Source organism: Stomoxys calcitrans, chromosome 4 (genome assembly GCF_963082655.1).
Source record: "Stomoxys calcitrans chromosome 4, idStoCalc2.1, whole genome shotgun sequence".
Taxonomy (NCBI): domain Eukaryota; kingdom Metazoa; phylum Arthropoda; class Insecta; order Diptera; family Muscidae; genus Stomoxys; species Stomoxys calcitrans.
Window position 1 is genome coordinate 56,166,438 of NC_081555.1, and position 23,845 is coordinate 56,190,282.

Here is a 23,845-nt window from a genome sequence, read left to right on the forward strand (position 1 = left end):
TCTGATTATTTTTTAACGGTTTTAAATAGCAGTAGACAAAATAACTGCTAAAATCATATTAATGCTTTTAAACCAAAAGTGCTCTCCCAAAATTGGCCCAAATGTATACTAATGTACAGTAAAAGCTTTTATTGTCGTTAAGTGGAAAAGTTCATAATGATTTCCTTTAATAGTTAAATTTACCCATTTAAAAATCAGCAAACACTGTTTTTATACCCTCCACCATAGGATGGGGGTACACTAATTTCGTCATTCTGTTTGTAACACCTCGAAATATGCGCCTGAGTCCCCAAAAAGTATATATATATACAGCGGTCAAAAAAAGTATTCATCATTCAATGTTTTTTTTTTAATAAGTCTACAAAAGACAATTGGAATAAAAACATATTAAACTAATGATGCAGTAGTGCTTGTGTGATATATATGTACACAATTTCATTGTTTTTAAAGAAAAAAATAGTATTTATTGGAACAAAAAGGGCCATTTTACAGCTGAACACAAAAAATTAAACAAAAAAAGTATTCATCATTGCAAAAAAACAAAAAAATAAATAACATAATTTAAAAAAATTAATACTTTGTTATTCGACCACCGCGTCTTATAACTTCTTTTAAACGGTTTGACATCGATTGGACTAATTTAGCGGTTATATTTTGGTCTATATTAGTCCATTCCTCCATTATCACCTGTTGCATTTGACTCTTGCTCGAAAAATTGCGCGTTCTCAATTTGCGTTCGAGATGTTCCCAAAGATGTTCAATTGGGTTCAAGTCGGGACTTTGAGGAGGAGTTTTAATGACTTTGGGGCAGTTATACAGCATCCACATCTTGGTATTTAAAGCAGAATGTTTGGGGTCATTATCTTGATAGTATTGAAAGTTATTACCAAGCCCAAGTTTTACAGCACTATCTTTTAAATTCCTCTTTAAAATGTCAATGTAATACTTATGATCCATTACTCCATTAATAATTTCAAGATTTCCCGCTCCTGAAGCCGCCATACACCCCCAAACCATTAAACCACCTCCACCATGTTTTACAGTAGCAACTGTGTTTCGTTCTGCAAGCTCTGTATTTGGTTTTCTGTACACTATGACCTTTCCATTGCACCCAAAAAGATTAAACTTGCTCTCGTCTGCAAAAATGACTGTTTTCCAAAATGATTCGGGCTGTTTTACATACATTTTTGCGAAGTTTAGCCTTTTCACTCGGTTTATTTTATTTATAAAGGGCTTCTTACGTGCAGTTCTTCCTCTGTAACTATGCCTTTTGAGTGTACAGTGGTCAAAAAAAGTATTCATCATTAGCAAAATTGATAATAAATTCACTTATTTTGGGTAATTGAAGAAAATTTAAAGTAAACAAATAATGCAGTTTTATGCAATAGTTTATTTTTCGTAATATGTTTTAAAATAAATTCAAAAAATAATTTTAATTAGCGCAAAAAATGCAATTTTATATACATATTTCGAATTGTTTGTGTAGTAACTTCCTTCCCTAAATATTCCATAGTGTTTTTACGAAGAATGGTCGCATTTGTCTTCGGAGTTTTCTGAACTTGCCGCACTAGCCAACACACATCTCCAACTGAAAGTGCTTTTGGTCGACCAGATCTTGGTTTATTGTCAACAGTTTTCGTTTCTGTCCACTTTCTGATGATGGATTGTATAGTAGATCGTGGTCTATTTAATATTTCACTGATAGTTTTTTGAGTTAAACCATTCCTGTGGTGTTTTATTATCAAAACTTTTACCTCATCAGAAACCTCGTTTTGCTTACGACCCATTTTGACAAAAACTATATTTTCAATGAAATTAAATATTTGCTGTCAAGGGCAAAGCCTCCTTTACTAAATAAAACAGAAAAGGGGGATTCCCAAATAATATTTGAATTTGACTTTGATGATAGCACATCAATGATGAATACTTTTTTTGTTCTGTTTTTGGTGTTATTATATAAAATTGCATTTTTTGCGCTAATTAAATTTATTTTTTGAATTTATTTTAAAACATATTACGAAAAATAAACTATTGCATAAAACTGCATTATTATACCCTCCACCATAAGATGGGGGGTATACTAATTTCGTCATTCTGTTTGTAACTACTCGAAATATTCGTCTGAGACCCCATAAAGTATATATATTCTTGATCGTCATGACATTTTATGTCGATCCAGCCATGTCCGTCCGTCTGTCCGTCCGTCCGTCCGTCTGTCCGTCCGTCCGTCCGTCCGTCCGTCTGTCTGTCGAAAGCACGCTAACTTCCGAAGGAGTTTAGCTAGCCGCTTGAAATTTTGCACAAATACTTCTTATTAGTGTAGGTCGGTTGGTATTGTAAATGGGCCATATCGGTCCATGTTTTGATATAGCTGCCATATAAACCGATCTTGGGTCTTGACTTCTTGAGCCTCTAGAGTGCGCAATTCTTATCCGATTGGAATGAAATTTTGCACGACGTGTTTTGTTATGATATCCAACAACTGTGCCAAGTATAGCTCAAATCGGTCCATAACCTGATATAGCTGCCATATAAACCGATCTTGGGTCTTGACTTCTTGAGCCTCTAGCGTGCGCAATTCTTATCCGATCAGAATGAAATTTTGCACGACGTGTTTTGTTATGATATCCAACAACTGTGCCAAGTATGGTTGAAATCGGTCCATAACCTGATATAGCTGCCATATAAACCGATTTTGGGTCTTGACTTCTTGAGCCTCTAGCGTGCGCATCTCTTATCCGATCAGAATGAAATTTTGCACGACGTGTTTTGTTATGATATCCAACAACTGTGCCAAGTATGGTTCAAATCGGCCCATAGCCTGATATAGCTGCCATATAAACCGATCTTGGGTCTTGCCTTCTTGAGCCTCTAGAGGGCGCAATTTTTATCCGAATGCAATGGAATTTCGCACGACGTGTTTTGTTATGATACCCAACAACTTTGCCTAGTATGGTTTAAATCGGTCCATAACCTGATATAGCTGCCATATAAACCGATCTTGGGTCTTGACTTCTGGAGCCTCTAGAGTGCGCAATTCTTACCCAATTTGAATGAATTTTGGCACGTAGTATTTTGTTACGATATCCAAAAACTGTGCCAAGTATGGTTCAAATCGGTTCATTACCTGATATAGCTGTCATATAAACAGATCTGGGGATTTGACTTCTTGTGCTTCTAGAGGGCGCAATTCCTATCCGATTTGGCTGAAATTTTGCATGACGTATTTTATTTTTACTTTCAACAACTGTGTCAAATAAGGTTCAAATCGGTTCATAACCTGATATAGCTGCTATATAAACCGATCTGGGATCTTGACTTCTTGACCCCTAGAAGTCGCAATTATTATCCGATATGCCTGAAATTTTGTACGACGGATCCTCTCATGACCATCAACAAACGTGTTTATTATGGTCTGAATCGGTCTATAGCCCGATACAGATCCCATAAAAATCGTTCTCTCTATTTTACTTCATGAGCCCCAATGGGCGCAATTCTTATACGAATTGGCTGAAAGTTTACACAGGTCTCCAACATATAATTTAATTGTGGTCCGAACCGGACCATATCTTGATATCGTTTTAATAGCAGAGCAACTCTTTTCTTATATCCTTTTTTGCCTAAGAAGAGATGCCGGGAAAAGAACTCGACAAATGCGATCCATGGTGGAGGGTATATAAGATTCGGCCCGGCCGAACTTAGCACGCTTTTACTTGTTTGTTTACTTTAAATGTTCTTCAATTACCCAAAATAAGTGAATTTATTATCAATTTTGCTAATGATGAATACTTTTTTTGACCGCTGTATACTTGATCGTCATGTCACTTTAAGTCGATCTAGATATGATTCGTCTGTCCGTCTGTCGGTCCGTCCGTCCGTCTGTCGGTCCGTCCGTCTGTCTGTCGAAAGCACGCTAACTTTCGAAGGAGTAAATCTAGGCGCTTGAAATTTTGCACAAATACTTTTTATTAGTGTAGGTCGGCTGGGATTGTAAATGGACCAAATCGGTCTATGTTTTGATATAGCTGCCATATAAACCGGTCTTGGGTCTTGATTTCTTGCGCCTCTAGGGGCGCAATTCTCCTCCGATTTGACTGAAATTTTGCACGTGGTGTTTTGGTATCACTTTCAACAACTGCGCTAAGTATGATTCAAATCGGTCCATGTTTTCATATAGCTGCCATATAAACCGAACTTGGGTTTTGACTTCTTGAGCCTCTAGAGGGCGCAATTCTCGTCCGATTTGACTGAAATTTTGCATGTCGTGTTTTGGTATCAACAACTGTGTTAAGTATGATTCAAATCGGTTCATAATCTGGTATAGCTGCCATATAAACCCATATTGGATCTTGTTTATTATTATTAAAATATTGTTGTCTACTAATTACAAGATGATGTCTATTACACTAAAATTTGAGATAAGAGGGTTAAATTGAGTAGCCCTCGAATATAAAATCTTTAATTTTTCAAATTTTTTGCCTGATCTGATCTCGCCCTAGATAATCAATTTCACAATTTTCTGTTTGTTTCTCTTTCGAGACGAGCTTAATGATCGGAGATGCAAATGAAAAAGGAAAGCCAAAGATAGCAACACACACCAATCACCATGGGACGCGTTTCGTCTTTGGTTAGAAGACTTTTCAACCATATTAGGTGTGATGGTTCAGGGGCCGTGCGTTGTATTTGAAACGTATAAATAGCGAAAACGCATATATGATACAATTACCACATTAACCACACTCGACAACCCTGTCTATTAGCAGTACTTTTCCTTAATGCATATATTTTTGTTTAATGCCAGACATTCTTTCTGTGACAAATTACACTTCTTCCGTACTACACATGATTTTGCGCATCTGTTAGAAGTTGTATTGATGGCTTTGAACGCTAAGATAACGGCAATAGCTCTCGCTGTTGCTCCGTGTGTCCAGGTTCGAATCCTTGCCGGGCTCTGACGAATTTTTAATTTGTTAAGTTTGCCCACACACATTAAAGGAATTGGAAAAAAAATTGTTTGCAAACAAAATGGCTAAATCATGTGTGCTACGCACTTTATGGCCTCCTTTTCAACAGGAATATGAACATGAGGAAACCATGGCTTGTTCTTACGACATTATTTAATTTTTAAGTACTGCCATTACGCAGTTTTGATATCCGATATATAGGTTTTAATATTTTTCAAAGACTATTCGGATCAATATTGCGAATCTAATATGCGAAATAATATTGAAAACAAAATTAATGTTTTTTCCAAAACGATAATCTGGTTAAAAATTATAGCCATAAGCTATATCTCAAAAACTAAGAGGAAGAAGCCAACTTTTTTAATTTTGTTCCATCTCTCTTCATTTGAGTTTACAAAAATACTATGTTTTAAGTTTTTTATACCCTCCACAATAGGATGGGGGTATACTAATATATATACTAAAGTATATGTATTCTTGGTCCTCATGATATTTTAAGTCGATCTAGCCATGTCCGTCCGTCTGTCTGTGGAAAGCACGCTATCTTTCAAAGGAGTAAAGGCGCTTGAAACTTTGCTGAAATACTTCTTATTAGTCTAGGTCGGTTGGGATTGAAAATGGACTATATTGGTACATGTAATATAGCGGCCATATAAACCGATCTTGGATCTTGACTTCTTGAGCGCCCAGAGGGTGCAATTCCAATCCGATTTGGCCGAAAATTTTGCTCGACATGTTATGTTATGACTTCCAACAACTGTGCTAAGTATGGTTTAAATCCATATAAACCGATCTTGAATCTTGATTTATTGAGCCACTAGAGGGCGCAATTCTTATTCGATTTGGCTGGATTTTCACATGACGTGTTTTGTTATGACTTCCAACAACTGTGCCAAATATGGATCAAATCGATGCATAACTTGATATAGCTGCCATTTAATCCTATCTGTGATCTTGACTTCTTGAGCCTCCAGAGGTTGCAATTAGTATCCAATTTGACTGAAAATTTTTTACAATGGTTTCTTCCATGAGCTTGATGCAGCTCCCATATAAACCGATCTCTCTATTTTACTTCTTGAGCCCCCACAGGGCGCAATTCTTAATCAAATTGGCTGAAATTTTACACAATGGCTTCTAATATGGTCTCCATCATTCAATTAAATCTAAAAAGAGATATAGGGAAAGAACTCGACATCTATGCGATCTATGGTGGAGGGTATATAAGATTCGTTCCAGCCGAACTTACACGCTTTTACTTGTTAACGGTGTTGTTATCATTCACTTTTATTGTTCACATACCATTTTTAACACACTGTGCAATCAATGCGAAAGCCATCATATTCATTAACATATCCCATCAGATGAAATGAAACAGAACTGTGTCATTTGGTGTCAATGATACAATGACCCATGGCAGGCGAAGAACTGTGGCCAACATCAACACCGTCAATCGGCACTGAAGATCATCGGTAACCAGCATCATCATCATTATCATCAACGCTGAAAGCCGCGATCATGTACTGAATACAAATTGGAAATTGGCTTCCTAACCAGTTTCTATGAATGTTTTGACCAAGTTCTAATGTTTTTATTGTAGGTCTGCGATGAAGATGAGCAATAGTGTGTTTTGTGTTCTTCATATCTGCCATCGCAGCGACCAAAGAAAGTTATATATTTGTTGTTATTGTTATTACATATTAATTTCTTCCACTCGTTGGGAATAGACCCAAAACATACGGAAATGTCTTCGAGAGTTTGTTGTTGTTACTGCTGCCAGCTTGATTGCCGTTAATAGCGGGCTTATTCATAAATTTCAGTATTATGGTCTTAGAAAGATTCTGCCTAGCTCCAGGTCATGGAAAGCGAATATTTGCTCAGTTTTTCGCTTTGGTCGCATTGGTGATTTGTTCATTTGTGCTTGATTGTTCTTATGACTGCTCTGTGCCGACTATGCGAGCCCATAAAAGATAGGTCACCAACCGAAAAACCATTTAGTCTGTATTTTAAGTTTAAGTGTTAAGATCTCTTCTCTTGGTTTGAGATATCCACTCTAAGGTGGAAACATGAAAAGGAAAATATTTTTGCTGTTCTTGGCCTTGTGTCTGGCCGCGGCAGTGGTGAAATGTAATAAAGGGTTTCGCTTGAATAAAACCTAATATTGAAATTGATATAACTTATAAAAACATGATTTAAGTGATGTTATTATGGTTTGTTATTGTTTTCTTGAAAAAAAAAAAAATAAATACATTTTAAAGGATAAAACTAATAATAAGCGGTGGTTACTAAAAACAAAAGTCGAAAAAGCATCGCCTTTGATATTGTTAATTAATCCTTTATGTAATTAACGCAAGAAAATGAGTTTTAAAAAAAGATATTTGAGATGTATTGTGTGCTTATGTTCTTAAAAAACGTTAGTTGCCATTAAAAGGACAAGTTCGGTAGTAACCTAAGTGAAAATTCTTTTTTCTTTTTAATTAAATAATATTAATATCTCTGTCCGCAGGACTTTTATGTAGTTGCAATTCCAAACACAACATTGATATATAATGTGCTTAATTTTTATGCTCGTTTTATTCTGGCGGTTTTTTTTTTTTTAAATTTGCTGAAAGTTTACCAGTATAACCAACATTAAATGACTATGGGTAATGGGGGATCACCGTGACGCGTGAGTTAAGCTTGCCAGTCTATAAGAGTCTAAACCCAACCAAAGAGTCAACAGTTTGCGTCAAATTGTTTAAAAAAACCGCCGCGGCTAGAGTCAGAGTCAAGCGTCATGACGCTGAAATAGATTTTATTCAATGTGCTCTTCTCTCAACTCATTTTCATGAAAATTCGATAGATGTTTGAGGTTTGTATGTTAAATTTCCAAAATATGTACAAATCTTTTAAGTGATAAAATTGCAATTCAGCTTTAATGTATTTTAGTATGCTTCAAAGTTATTAAAAAGTGTAAAAATTATAATAATTGAATAACATCAGTCTCACTGTCTCTCTTTCAGCCCTCAAATTTGACACCAGTAGTTGAATTCTGTAAACTGCTTTACGAAAATCGTTAAGTTAAAAAGCCATAACAGACAAGTTAACAAATTCGTTATTCAGTAGCCAATTTTAACGATAGTCAACATTATTAAAATCATCTGTTTTTTGGATAACGAATAGAAAGTCGTCAATTGAACGATGGACAATTACTTGGTATTTACTTTAACGACGAGAAATAAAAGTCATTAAATAGAGGGGCTTTAGAGTATTTTTCTTCAGTTTTTTTTTATTTATTTTCTTCACCATAGGATGGGAGTATACTAATTTCGTCATTCTGTTTGTAACTACTCGAAATATTCGTCTGAGACACCATAAAGTATATATATTCTTGATCGTCGCGACATTTTATGTCGATCTAGCCATGTCCGTCCGTCCGTCTGTCTGTCGAAAGCACGCTAACTTCCGAAGGAGTAAAGTTAGCCGCTTGAAATTTTGCACAAATACTTTTTATTTATGTAGGTTGGTTGGTATTGCAAATGGGCCATATCGGTCTATGTTTTGATATAGCTGCCATATAAACCGATCTTGAATCTTGACTTCTTGAGCCGCTAGAGGACACAATTCTTATCCGATTTGGCTGACATTTTGCACGAGATGTTTTGTTATGAGTTTCAACAACTGTGCCAAGTATGGGTGAAATCGTTGGATAACCTGATATAGCTGTCATATAATTCGATCTGGGGTCTTGACTTCTTAAACCTTTGGAGGGCGCAAATCCTATCCGATTTCGTTGAAATTTTGCATGACGTGTTTCGTTATGACTTTCAATGACTGTGCAATCAAATCGTTCAAATCGGTTCATAAACTGATATAGCTGCCACATAAACCGATCTGGGATCTTGACTTCTTGAGCCTCTATAGGTCGCAATTATTATCTGATTTGGGTGAAATTTGTGTCAAATATAAGTGTCAAATATTGGCTGAATCGGCCTATAGCTTAATACAGCTCCCCTATAAAACGATCTCCCTGTTTTACTTTTTGAGCCCCGAAAGGGCGCAATTCTTATACGATTTTACACAATGACTTCGACCCGGCCGAACTTAGCACGCTTTTACTTGTTTTTTCTTAATATGCTCCTTTAGATTAGGTTAGATTGAAAAGGGGGTGGTTATGAATTGTTTCAAGACCGAATAAAAGTAGCTCAAAACATTTTATAATACCCCTAAAACTTATAAGGTGCTGGGTAGCAATAGGGCGATTTTGCCGGACTTAGTCTGATCGATTTCTCACTCATATTGATTTATTTCTTTGTGTGTACATATTTTTAGGTCAAAATTTTTGGGTTTAAAAAACGTGTATAGAAAAAATTTTAATATAAAAATAAAATTTTTGACATTTCAGCTGAATCTCGAATAGAAGTTGATGAAAATGGCGATGAATATGAAGTGAAGAAATTCTACATTCAAGGACGACAATTAAATGGTGGTCGTAATCAATGCGTCGTTACAAGGCGCAAAAGAGCAACTGTAGCTGTTATACCTGTCGCACCCATAGAAGATGTGCAGGAAGAACATGATGAAGTTGACACAGGTGAAGAGGAAGAAAACTCTCAAGTGACTGTGGTTCAGCCGCATGCCATGCTATTTTATTCGCCTCCAGTCGATGAGGACGAGTCGGAGGACGACAGCGTTGGAGACGACATAGGCAATAACGATGACGAAGAAGTAGACGACGAAGAAAATGATGAGGATGCTGAAAGTGAGACCAATGAGCCGGTGACTCAGGTCATTGTCGATGCTAATGCCATAAGATCCGTCATACTGGGCAATGGAGCTGTGCAAAACGAAAGTATCGATGAAGTTGCCGACGAAGAAGATGATGATGATGAGGAGGAAGATGATGGAGAAACCGATACCATCGAATTGGTACATGTTCCGCAAGTTCCAGTCATAGGCTCACTTCATAGTGAAGGTCAGTCTTTGGCAGCCATTGCTTCGGCCACATCAGTGGCCGCTGTTGTCAACGATACAGCGAGCGCCGTTATAGTTGAATCCGATCAGCCACCAAAAGTTAATCCCCAGACACATGCTGTCTTCGAGTTGGTTCCAGTTAATCCAAACGAGCAGAAGGCTCATCAAGACCGCCACCAGTTGGATGATGAGATAGAAGAGGAAGAGTTTCCAAATGTTGACTCAATTGCTGCCGGCCAAATTGGTCAAGTAGCTAGTGCTGTCCATGTTATAAATCTGGGCGATTTCGAAGGAGACGATGATTACGACTACGATGGGGAGGATGGTGACTTCCACTACAATGAAGAACTAAGTCCCGTTACGACTACAGCTATTTGGTCAACAGGATCTGATGATGACTTTGCAGACCTTTTGCCTGCCAAGAAACCTAATCGCAATAGGAACAAGATAAAGAATAAGAACAAGAATAAAAAATGGCAGAGGAATAGAAACAAAGTCCAACCTGGCAACAGACGCCCAATGAGACGCAACAAATACCAAAACAATAACAAGGTTTCTCAGGGGGGAGGCAACAGGAGACGACCATTTAACCGAAGGGGGCCCAATGGTGTTGGTGTACGACCTTTCAACAAACGCAAGAATAAGAATGGCAGGAGGAAGACCCAAATGCAAGCAAATAAGCAAAAGACGTCCAATAAGAAAAAGAAGAACGGCATTAGAAAGAAGGAAGGTTCTATCACTTCCACTAAAAAGAAGACCAACACTAGCACCAAGACAAAAGGCACAAGCCCCAATAGAAAAACTCCAAGTAGCAAGAAGAAGAAGAAGACAGACACCACAAAGAGACCCTCCAGCAACTCTTCCAATAAGAAAAAGAACAAAAAGAAAACTAACAAAGCGAAGAAGAAGCCTAATTCGAACCAAGATCTGGTGGCATCAAACAAAGATAAGATCAAGAAGAAGAAGAAGGGCAAGCCTACCCCAATTTTCTACTCGCCAACAGCCACTTCCTATACTCCCACCTCATCCACATACCCCTCAACCGAATCGGAGGAATTGGATGATTTGGATAACAAAAAAGGCAGCACAAATAAAAATTCAAACAAAAAGAAGGATACCAAAAAGAAAAAGAAAGAGGGAAATGGAAACGGAAATTCCCAGAGAGGTTTTGATACAAATAAGAAAAAGAAGAGGAAAGGTCAAAACGAAGTCGATCAAGGAACCCATACATATACGCGTACCATAACTGAGACTGACACCGGTCCCGAAGAAGGTGATGTCAACTGCATTTACATAAATAAAGATCCGTTGCCAACAACGACGACAACCACCACCACCACCACAACCTCTACAACGACGACGACTCCACGTCCCTTCTGGAACATATTAGGACGCAGTGTTCAAGCAGCACCCGTTGCTTCAGGACGTTATGGCAAGCGTAAGCGGGTCAACATTCGTTATGTAGCATAAGTTTTAGCCTAAGTGATATATATTCGGATATACGTTTGAACCTGGAAAGTTTCTATACGATGTGATTATTATATAAAATATGTATGTATTAGCGAAAATGAAATACAATTACAGGTATTAACCAAAAGGCCACTTTTTGCTCTGCATTCCGCTTTGAATGCAAGTATATATATATACTATGAAGCTGCAATCTTTTTGGACTGAATTTTCGGCTGATTGTCATGCTGGGGTTTCACTGAATACAATGATACTTGTCAAGTTCACAGTGTATAAAAATCTTTAAAAAATTGGGTTGACAAAATTAAACTACTGAAAGGCTTTAGTGTTCATCTCCTCAATAAAAGTTGGCGACATCTATGATTACTTCATTTATGAGGCATTCTCAAAAAGAAGTCATATATTTTGCTCATATTTTTTGGAAACTATATATGTTTTAGTACATGTAAAAACTAAAAGAAAGAGTATGAATGTAGGTCGGTGTGATGAAGGGTTGCCCCCTGTCAGGATTTAAACTTTTTTAGGGAAAAATGTTCAAACCGCTATAACTTAAAAACAAATGAATGGATTGTTCAAGAGTTTTTTTGTGCAGAATTTCCTAAATTTTAATACAACATATCACAAAATTTTTAAAACTTTTTTTTTCAAATTTTTAACTCTTTATGCCCCCTTTTGATTTCTTTCAATTATGCCTCAAAATGTTCCTTATTTCGTCACCTTTCTACCCTACAAAGGAAATTTTGGAACAGCCATATTTAGAAGAGATACAAGTTAATTAATCTGGTCATCCCAACTCTTTCAATGTTCGTCCGATTGTAATAACATCGTTCTGTCGGAACTTTGGAGTCGCTCAATCCACCAGTTTGGTGAGAGTGAGGTGTGGCTCTGGATATCTCCAAGGCATTTGATAGGGTCTGGCACGGTGCACTACTATCAAAGCTTGTCGCATTTGGTGTCGGTAATGGCTTCGTTCGATTTATTTCGAGCTTTCTCAGAGATCGCACTATTCGAGTCGTTATAAATAGATGGGTTCCAATGAGCACAAATTGACGGGCTCCGTTCTTTCTCCTTCTCTTTTTCTTATTTTCATCAACGATCTGTTGGGTCAGACATCGAATCCGATCTACTCATTTGCGGATGACAGTAATCTCTGTCATTCGTACTCATTCGACCATAGGCCGAGTCTTCGAGAGATTGAGGACAAGAGGCGGATTATGGAAGATACACTATGCCAGGATTTGCTGTCCATTTCTGAGTGGGGTTGAATAAATCGAGTATTTTAATGCACGGAAGACTCAGTGCTGCTTGTTGTCACGCAAACGATTCGCTGACCCATTACGATCATCTTTGTCTATCAACGGTGTAGATGTTGAGAAATCAAAAGCTCTTGATGTTCTGGCCATGAAAATACGAAGTGGTGTCCGTTGGGCTAAACATGTATTTGAAGTGTCGAAAGAAGCATTCGAGTGTTTAAACGGTGTACGAATTAGGTAAAGATCCTAATATTGAAACATTAGGCAGCGCAGCTACAGTAGACTCAATGCAAACCAACGAACAGGGAGCCGATGATGGTACCATCACCTACTCCCAAGAAGCCCATTTACTTAAGATTTGGAAGGCTAAGATAGGCAAAGACCCTAGTATTGAAACACCATGCAGAACAGGGAATGGAAACCCAACAAAGCTTAACGAACAGAATTTATACAAAGGCAGAAGACTAGACTAGGCAAAGAAACTAAAACGATGACATCAGGCAGTGCACTGACAAGAATGTCTATGCAGTCTAAAGAACAGGGATCAGACGATGAGATCATTACCTAGCCAAGATGCCCATTTACTGGAGGACCAATGATTGAGGTAATCCAGATAAATCTCCTCCGTGGCGAGACTGCTACACACGCTCTGATGGAAAAAATCAGCAAGGCCAAGATTCATATTACGTTAATTCAGGAGCCATGGACGACCCGGAACAAAGTTTATGGACTGAGCCATATCAACTACCAATTACTCTATGCTAATACGGGCACTCGGCCGTGGACCTGAGTTACTTGTCATAAAATTTTAAACTGTATGTTGTAAACGTCGTATGCAACAGTGATGAGACAGGGAGACAGTGGAACATACCTGGCATCACTTTATCTGCCTTTCGACTCTTCGACACCGCCAACCACGTCGCAGCTGCAACGGCTGTTGAGGAAAGCAAACCAGACAGAAAACGGGGTACTAATAGGGTGCGATGCGAACTCTCACAACATTTCGTGGGGTAGTACCAATACTAATAAGTGGGGCCAAGCCCTGGTAGAGTTCTTGAATACTAACGACCTAATAACACTAAATATTGGTGACACCGCTACCTTTGTTAATAGGATTGGGGAGGAGGTATTAGATGTGACGATATGTTCGGAAAATCTAATCGATGAGGTTCAGGATTGGAGGGTCTCCATGGAACACTCTTTCTCTGACCATCGCTGCATTAGGTTTAGAATAGCACGGCCAGCGCCGAGTCCGATAAGCTTCCGGAATAAGTTGAAGACTTACTGTACAAAATTCGGAAGGGTACTCAGAAGAAGACTTGCGCAAGATAATTTTGATTGTCCAAGCATAGAAGACATTGACGAAAATGTCAACAGGATTACGACTGCACTGGTGAGGTCCTTCGAATGATGGAATATTTCCGGCGTTACTACAGAAAGAAGCAGACTATCTAGCCTCGTCTATTCAAAATTTTCACAGCGTACCTAAGACTTTCATATACTCCGAGAGCCTGGCAGGAGGCAAGGTTGGTGTTTATACCCAGGCCCGGCAATTCAAGTTATGCGACACCAAAGGCCTACAGACTCATAAGCCTTACATTCTTTCTACTCAAAACCATGGAACATATTGTGGACACCATGGGAAAGAGTATGACATTCGGCGAACTGCTCAAACACAAACAGCATGCCTATGACAAGGAAAGGTTGGTGGAAACTGCCCTGCACGAGGTTGTGCATAAAATAGAAGAATCCTTCGATGTACACACGTACACGTACACCCTGGCGGTATGCATTGACATCGAGGGTGCTTTTAACAATTTGCGGACCGACACACTGATCCAATCCTTAAACCAGTACCAGGTGGACCCGGTTCTTAGGGACTAGATAAACCATATGCTAAGGAACAGGTGGATAAATTGTGTGTCCCAAGTCATAAATATAATGGAGAAAGTGACATGTGACCTTGGACAGGAAACTGAATTGGAAGTGTCACATTCCGGAGCGTACTGGTAGGCTCACAGACGTTGGGCACTATGTAGACGGGCCATAGGCTCGAAATGGGGCCTAAATCCTAGGATAGTCCACTGGCTCTACAGGAGCGTGATTAGACCAAATATTAGTTACGCCTCAGTAGTTTGGTGGACTGCTATGGAGAAATAGTGCAACACAAGGACCATACAACAGGTTCAGAGAACATGTTGTCTTGGCATAGGCGGAGCGATGTGGACCACGCCCACTAGGGCACTGGAGACTTTTCTAGATATCCGACCCATTGACATACAGATTAAATGTGAGGCAGCCACTGCGGCTATAAGACTCAAGGCGATGGGAGAATAGATTGAGGATGGGAGCAGCTCATACCGTCGCCGTATATACGAGGCGGCGATAAAAAACCTGGAAGGAAGGGAAGAGGTTGCCGATCGAATACCTGAGATGAACCTTGAAGTCGAGTGCGACGCACTGCTGCCAGAGGCACAGTCTTGGATTGACGGAACCCTAGTATTGCCATCTGAAGGCTCATATTACATGGATGGATCAAAGCTAGAGGACAGAGTGGGCCTGGGGGTCTGTTTTAGACTGCCTGACCATAATACGGTCCTGCAGGCGGAGATCCGGGCGATCACAAAATGCGTATAGTGGTGTAGTGTTAATGCGCGGACGTCGAGTGTGAACATCTTTACGGACAGTAAACAGGCCATAAGGGCAATAACAACCAGGACGGTAAGGTCTCGGACAGTCTTGCAGTATAAAAAGGATATTCACGCCTTCTCTGAGGATGGTGAAACCGCATCGTTTGGTTGCCGTCGACGCAGTCAAGTCGATGCAGTCCGAGTTAAAGGCGTGGGCGACGAATGCGCATGCAACCCCGTCGAACAGCGAAATTGTCGATAGGGCGGCGAAAATCCTATGGGGGGATCAGGATCGTGAGAAGACGAGGCAATTACTGAAAGGAAGTAAGAAGGAGGTCAGTATAGCTTATGGTATTATGACAGGACACATAGGGCATATGCAAAACCTGTACGGCAAGTGATAGCATGTGGGCAAGATGATGAGACTTGGAGCATTTCTTTTATCATACCGGCACTTAGGTGGGGACATTATACCAGACATGAACCAACTTAAGAATTTAGGATTTTGTAAGTAGCGCGCAATTCCTAACTTAGATTTCCTTTTTCGAGGATACTATTTTTTGTATTTAGAGCGCATTACAAGCCGATTACCGGCTTAGGTGTATATCCATAGCGGCTAATTATTCTAATTATTCTTTGAAAGTTTTTCACATTGACAAACAAAATATTTAATTTAAAGACATTTTTTAAATAATATTTTTTCTACAGATAGAATTTCAATTAAAATAATAAAAGGAGAAATAAGTGAAATTTCATATAGAATTGTGTATTAGAAAAATTTTTATTAAATACTTGTCCTTCGGAACAATTTTTATAAAAAAATTTTTGGCAAGAAAATTCCATGAGGATTTTTTTTTTCAAATTGTACTAACCCATTTATGACAAAAATACCCAAGAATAGAGCTGCCTTTGAAAAATTCTATCTCGAATTAGGAATGAGGGTCGTAATGAAATTTAGATTGGCTAAAAGTACAATTTGAAACAATTCTCAAATCCGTTTTAATGTCTTGTTGCATTTGATGTTTTTTTGTATAAAAAAATAAATTTATGGCAATGATCCTACTTCTTTTGACACCAGGTGCGATTTTGTGCCAAAATCATTAGATCCAGCTTGCTTAGCGACTTTTTCGCTGATTTTGTCCTTAAGAAAAATATTTTTAAAGTGGCCCTGGCCTTTACAAAATGTCTTTGTCGAGTATTATATACATAAAATTTTTTCGTTTTAAAAAATGTTATGGAAAATTTTTGTTTAGAATAAATTCAATTTAATTTTTTATACCCACCACCGAAGGATGGGGGCTTATTCATTTTGTCATTCCGTTTGCAACACATCGAAATATTCATTTCCGACCATATAGATCGATCCGATTTAGGGTCTTAAGCCCATAAAAGCCAAATTTATTATCCGATTTTTACTGAAATTTGAAGCAGTGAGTTTTGTTAGGCCCTTCGACATCCTTTGTTAATTTGGGCTGGATCGGTCCAGATTTGAATATAGCTGCCATATAGACCGATCCTCCGATTTAGGGTCTTAAGCCACATTTAATATCCGATTTTGCTGAAATTTGAGACAGTGAGTTGTGTTAGGCCCTTCCACATCCTTCGTCAATTTATCCCAGATCGGTCCATATTTTGATATAGCTGCCATATAGATCGATCCGCCGATTTAGGGTCTAAGGCCCATAAGCGCCACATTTATTATCCGATTTTACTGAAATTTGAAGCAGTGAGTTGTGTTAGGCCCTTCGACATCCTTTGTTAATTTGGGCTGGATCGGTCCAGATTTGAATATAGCTGCCATTTAGACCGATCCTCCGATTTAGGGTCTTAAGCCACATTTAATATCCGATTTTGCTGAAATTTGCGACAGTGAGTTGTGTTAGGCCCTTCGACATCATAACACAATTTGGCGCAGATCAGTCCAGATTTGGATATAGATGTCATTTAGACCGATCCTCCGATTTAAGGTCTTAGGCCCATAAAAGCCACATTTATTATCCGATTTTGCTGAAATTTGGGACAGTGAGTTGTGTGAGGCTCTGCGACATCCTTCGTCAATTTGGCCCTGATCGGTTCAGATTTTGATATTGCTGCCATTTAGGCCGATCGCTCGATTTAAAGTTTTGGGCCCATAAAAGGCACATTTATTGTCCGATGTCGCCGAAATTTGGGACAGTGAGTTAAGATAAGCCCCTTGGCATACTTCTGCAATATAGCACAGATCGGTTAAGATTTGGATATAGCTGCCATATAGACCGATCTCTCGTTTTTAGAGCCATAAAAGGCGCGTTTATTGTCCGATGTTGCAGAAATTTGTCACAGTGACATATGTTAGGCTTTTCAACATCCGTGTCGTATATGATTCAAATCGGTTTATTTTAGATATAGCTACTAAAAAGACCAATATTTTGTTTTACACAATTGAACAGTGACTTGTACTTATTAATATTTCGATATAACTGCTATGAGTCATAAAATATGCAATTTTCACCGGATTTTGATGAAAGGTGGTTTACGTATATTCCCGGGGTGGTGGGTATCCAAAGTTCGACACGGCCGAACTTAATGCCTTTTTACTTTTGTTTCTTTAGACAAAATAATTTTGTCTAATAAATTTTGGCTGAAATTTCGCATGTGGTGTTCCGTTTTGACTTCCGACAACTGCCAAGTACGGTTCGAATCAGTCTATAACCTCTTATAGCTCCTATATAAATCGATCTCCCGATTTGACTTCTTGAGTTTTTACAAGCCGTAATATTTGTCCGATTTGGCCGAAATTGCATGCGGTGTTCTCTTATGAATTCCAACAACTGTGCCAAATACAATCCAAATCAGTCTATAACCTGATATAGCACCCATGTAAACCGGTCTCTCGAGCATCCTTGTTCGGTCCCTAGAAGCTTAAATTTTTGCTGGTTTGACAGATGTTTGGTATGAAGAATAAAATTATGCCCTTCAACTAAAAAGATTTTTTTTAAATTTTTAACAGAATCCATGGTGGTGGGTTTCCAAGATTCAGACCGGCCGAACTTAGCTCGCTTTTACTTGTTTAAATTTATTTCTCTACCTATTTCAAGAAAACGTCTATAGTACATGACATATGCGATTCATGGTGAAGGTATATAAATTTGGTCCCAGCAAAACTTTATACTCCAATCCGCAGTATTTTAGTTAATCTTATAAAGGGCCAGTCGTTTTCCAAACAATGTAGACGAGTTAATATTTCTGGGAAAAACTGAAATAAAAATGTCGTCTAAATTGGAGAAATGTGGTTACTTTTAAAAATATGAAGATTATTGGCTAAAAGTTATCAGTTACATAAGCAAAGCACCGTAAAATGTAAGATGTGTCATTGCAAACGCAATGCGAATGCAAATGAAAATTTACCAATGAACATTCTATTAAGGAAGATGGGCAAACTTTTCACATACATAGCAATGTGTGATAACCGATTCAAGTCTAAGCTCAATGATAAGGGGCCTCTTTTTTATAAACGAGTTCGAACGGCGTGCCTGTTTGAGGAGAGGTTTTTACATGGCTTTAAAGAATGGCATAGTACCTCATAAATTTCGTCAGCATAATTAGGGGAAAACCACTGGTAAAAAATTTTTTCGGATGTTTTCGCCAGGATTTTAATCTAGGCGTTCAGCGTTTTAGGCGGACATGCTAACCTCTGCGCTACGATATCATTGCAAAATGCTTTATGTTTGATTTTAGAATTTGTTTCTTTTCTTTTCTCCTTTTTGTGGAAAACTAATTTTTGTGAATACACACACTAGGTTTCATATTCGATCGCATGAAAATGCGATCTTTTTATGGTTTCCACGTTGATAAGTTCGTTTTGTGAAGGCCCACATCGAAGCCATGAAACATTCCCACGTTTAACGCCTCGTAGTAGCTTTAAATAGCAACAAAAACTTAAAGATAACTCGTGGTACAAATTCTCAACCTATACAAACTTTAATTTTGAAGCCAAGTGTTTAACGGACCTTAACAACTGATAAATGCAGCTTTTTTTTTAAAGAAAAGGTCTTGTAAAAATTGTCAACACAATGAATTGCTTAAGAGAGCTCTTTAGCTGGGAAAAGGCGTTACAATGAATTGTTGTGATAATGACAATAAAGGTTGATGTGAAATGCCATATGGATTATTTAAAGGCTTAACATACAATTTCTTCTTGCCTGCTGGCGCTGCCTGAATGGTTGGTTTTTTTAGGAGGCCAATGTGTTGATATCATCCTAATTTAATTTACGTCAATATAACTGGTGCCTGTTGAGGAGTTTTGTCTGTGTGCTTTAGCACCATCCACTGTTAGTTTAAATAATAAACCTAATTTTATTTATTTTCTATCGGAAATTCCGGTACAGAAAGGACAGACGGACATGGCTAAGTTTTATCAGGAAGAAACTCTGAGTCAAACAGTACTATAGTATGACTTTACCAAGAAATTTATAAACAGTTTAAAACTGAACCTCTACCAAAGTAGGATGCACCGAAAAACTGAAAGCCAACATAGAATGTATAAATATCTTGACCCATAAAAGCTTACCTTTACCTTAATAATCCATATACCTCAGAAAAAATAACTTGGATATTTAAAGCTCGCAGTGGAATGATATCGCAGGGTTACAATAAATTTGAAGAGAATGAGTCGGAAAAAATATCTAAGCTTTGCAACCTAAGAGATACAGAAACTTTGCACCATTTCCTTTGAATTTGTAGGGTACTAAGAGAATTTAGATTGGCGGCCTATAGTAAAGCATTATCGAGTTTCCAGGAAGTACTCCATATACTAGACGGAATTGAAGTGGAGAATTGGGATAAGCTAACTACAATTACGTATCGTCTATAACTATCGGCAAATTTTACTATTATTAATTAAATTTAAAGTTTAAACGACAGACGTTATACACAATGTGGGTAATAAATATTACTTCTTTGTAAAATAAGTGTACATATTTAGAAAATTAATTTTAAGTAACACACCACGTGTCATCAAACAGTCAAAGACTTCCCTTAGAAATCACCATAAAGTGCTTACATAGTGTTGGATAATCTTAACACTGTCCGTCCGTCCATTACATGCGGTTTTCGTTCTTTTTTTCTTTGCCATACATGTGTTATCCACCAAAAGTGAGGAGATCGATGTTAAAGCATCCCAGCACAATAGATTGTTATTGTAATGCTTCCCACTCGTACATTGTGATTCTATGAGAATTAACTTTCCTTTTGAGTGTAATCGAAAGCACACATCTTCTACCTTTTACTTACACGTTCTCTTGAGTGATCATAGCAGTGGGAGTTTTGGAACAAGTTCCTTAGTTACAAGTGTGTAAGCGGCTCTTTTATGTCTCCCCATTTTTTGTCTACACAACCTCGCCCTACACACTTCGGCTGTTCTGTTGATTTTTTGTATGCGGTATTCTGATAGAGTTGCCGAATTATCTTACTGACACCTATTAATTTACCGTCTTAAGAAATATTCAAGGTTATTTTTATGCGAGGCTGTGAAGTTTTCTTTGGACCCATTGCTAAGACACCCGTTGATACTCACGTGTGCTGTTTTTAGAGTATTTTTGAGAGATTGACATCAGAACTGTACTATTCCGTGGAAATATCCTGAAACAAGCATAGAACTGTAGAAAACCGCGAAATACAATTTGCCATTTGCATTGTTATTTGAATTGTTAAACTCAACGAAAATTAATCATTTCCCATCGGACTTGAACAGTCCGTGAATGATTGAATATACCAGTTAGTTGGCATCCCTGACTTTTTTGCATGCGAGTGGCCTCACTCAATTTCGTATTCATCTCTTGCTATCTATTTGTGTTGACGTCCCCACCTTATTGAGCTAACTCTCTGTTTACCGCAGAAGTCTACCTTACCGAGAGAGAGTCTGGTATTCCATTTAGTCCCATTTTGTTTCCCTGGTTCTCTGAATAGGGAAGAAAAGAAAAGATAGGTCAACGACCTCATCAGCTGTTTGTTTACTTTCACCTCAATTGGAATTTTATGAATTTAGCACACAATCCCAGCAAACTCTGTAGAAGTATATTGTACAAATATAAAGGGTGATTTTTTTGAGGTTAGGATTTTCATGCATTAGTATTTGACAGATCACGTGGGATTTCAGACATGGTGTCAAAGAGAAAGATGCTCAGTATGCTTAGACATTTCATCATGAATAGACTTACTAACGAGCAACGCTTGCAAATCATTGAATTTTATTTCCAAAATCAGTGTTCGGTTCGAAATGTGTTCAAATTTTGACAAATTTTGTTCAGCGATGAGGCTCATTTCTGGTTGAATGGCTACGTAAATAAGCAAAATTGCCGCATTTGGAGTGAAGAGCAACCAGAAGCCGTTCAAGAACTGCCCATGCATCCCGAAAAATGCACTGTTTGGTGTGGTTTGTACGCTGGTGGAATCATTGGACCGTATTTTTTCAAAGATGCTGTTGGACGCAACGTTACGGTGAATGAACACATTTCGAACCGAACACTGATTTTGGTAATAAAATTCAATGATTTGCAAGCGTTGCTCGTTAGTAAGTCTATTCATGATGAAATGTCAAAGCATACTGAGCATCTTTCTGTCAAATACTAATGCATGAAAATCCTAACCTCAAAAAAATCACCTTTTACCTAAAATTTCTCGAAATCCGAGTCTTTCTGATTGATTTTTCAAATATATACGAGTATTTTATATTTCTTATAATTTTTTAAATATTTAATTTTTTTTTCGTTTCGTGACTATTTTCATTCCTTACTATTTTTTAATTTTTAAATGTATGAATCTAAATTGGTACTTTGGCGCTTCTTATGTCATATTTTTATACCCTCCACCATAAGATGGGGGGTATACTAACTTCGTCATTCTGTTTGTAACTACTCGAAATATTCGTCTGAGACCCCATAAAGTATATATATTCTTGATCGTCGCGACATTTTATGTCGATCTAGCCATGTCTGTCCGTCCGTCTGTCCGTCCGTCCGTCCGTCTGTCTGTCGAAAGCACGCTAACTTCCGAAGGAGTAAAGCTAGCCGCTTGAAATTTTGCACAAATACTTCTTATTAGTGTAGGTCGGTTGGTATTGTAAATGGCCCATATCGGTCCATGTTTTGATATAGCTGCCATATAAACCGATCTTGGGTCTTGACTTCTTGAGCCTCTAGCGTGCGCAATTCTTATCCGATATCCAACAACTGTGCCAAGTATGGTTCAAATCGGTCCATAACCTGATATAGCTGCCAAATAAACCGATCTTGGGTCTTGACTTCTTGAGCCTCTAGAGTGCGCAATTCTTATCCGATTGAAATGAAATTTGCACGACGTGTTTTGTTATTATATCCAACATCTGTGCCAAGTATGATTCAAATCGGTCCATAACTTGATATAGCTGCCATATAAACCGATCTTGGGTCTTGACTTTTTTAGCCTTTAGAGGGCGCAATTCTTAACCGATTCATAACAAAACACGCACGACGTGTTTTGTTATGATACCCAACAACTGTGCCAAGTATGGTTTAAATCGGTCCATAACCTGATATAGCTGCCATATAAACCGATCTTGGGTCTTGACTTCATGAGCCTCTAGAGGGCACAATTCTTATCCGATTTGAATGAATTTTTGCACGTAGTATTTCGTTATGATATCCAACAACTGTGCCAAGTATGGTTGAAATCGGTCCATAACCTGATATAGCTGTCAAATAAACAGATCTGACGATTTGACTTCTTGAGCTTCTAGAGGGCGCAATTCCTATCCGATTTGATTTATCTGATATAGCTGCCATATAAACCGATCTGGGATCTTGACTTCTTGACCCCTAGAGGTCACAATTATTATCCGATTTGGCTGAAATTTTGTAAGACGGATCCTCTCATGACCATCACCAAACGTGTTTATTATGGTCTGAATCGGTCTATAGCCCGATACAGATCCCATATAAATCGTTCTCTCTATTTTACTTCGTGAGCCCCAATGGGCGCAATTCTTATACGAATTGGCTGAAATTTTACACAGGTCTCCAACATATAATTTAATTGTGGTCCGAACCTGACCATATCTTGATATCGTTTTAATAGTAGATCAACTCTTTTCTTATGTCCTTTTTTGCCTAAGAAGAGATGCCGGGAAAAGAACCCGTTTTATTTTTTTTGGTTAAAATAGATATATCATTTCCTCAATAAGTGAAAATTATTTGCCGCGCTTTTCAATAAGTTTTCAAATTACATTTTCCCCAAATTCTTTTTTTCTACTGTTTTTCTAATAATTTTTTTTCTTACATTTTTGTTTGCAATATTAACCCTAATTTCCATTATATTTCCATCTTGTTTCAAAATCAGATTTTTGTTTATTTCATGCTTCTTTTGTTGATTAAATTATTTAATTTTTTTATATATGGTGGGTCCAGTGTTGATAATATTGGCAGAACATCAACAACTATAAGTATTTTGAGGAATTTGCAAAATTTATAGCTCTGTGGCAGTTTTCGCTAAGGAGTTAAATTTCCATAATTGATTCTGTCCGATAATTACACTTTCCAGATTTGCATACGCAGTTCGCTTTCAATAT

The 23,845-nt window shown here is 37.9% G+C and overlaps 1 protein-coding gene across 1 annotated transcript; it reads left to right on the forward strand.

Moving 5' to 3' along the window:
- Positions 1-9,317: 9,317 nt before the first annotated feature.
- On the forward strand, positions 9,318-11,435 carry LOC106090302 (bromodomain adjacent to zinc finger domain protein 2B; the record flags this gene model as incomplete). The annotated part of the gene is made up of 1 exon (XM_013256457.2): positions 9,318-11,435. A coding segment is annotated over one exon (2,067 nt), but the record flags the coding sequence as incomplete, so codon positions are not given.
- Between the last annotated feature and the right edge of the window lie 12,410 nt (positions 11,436-23,845).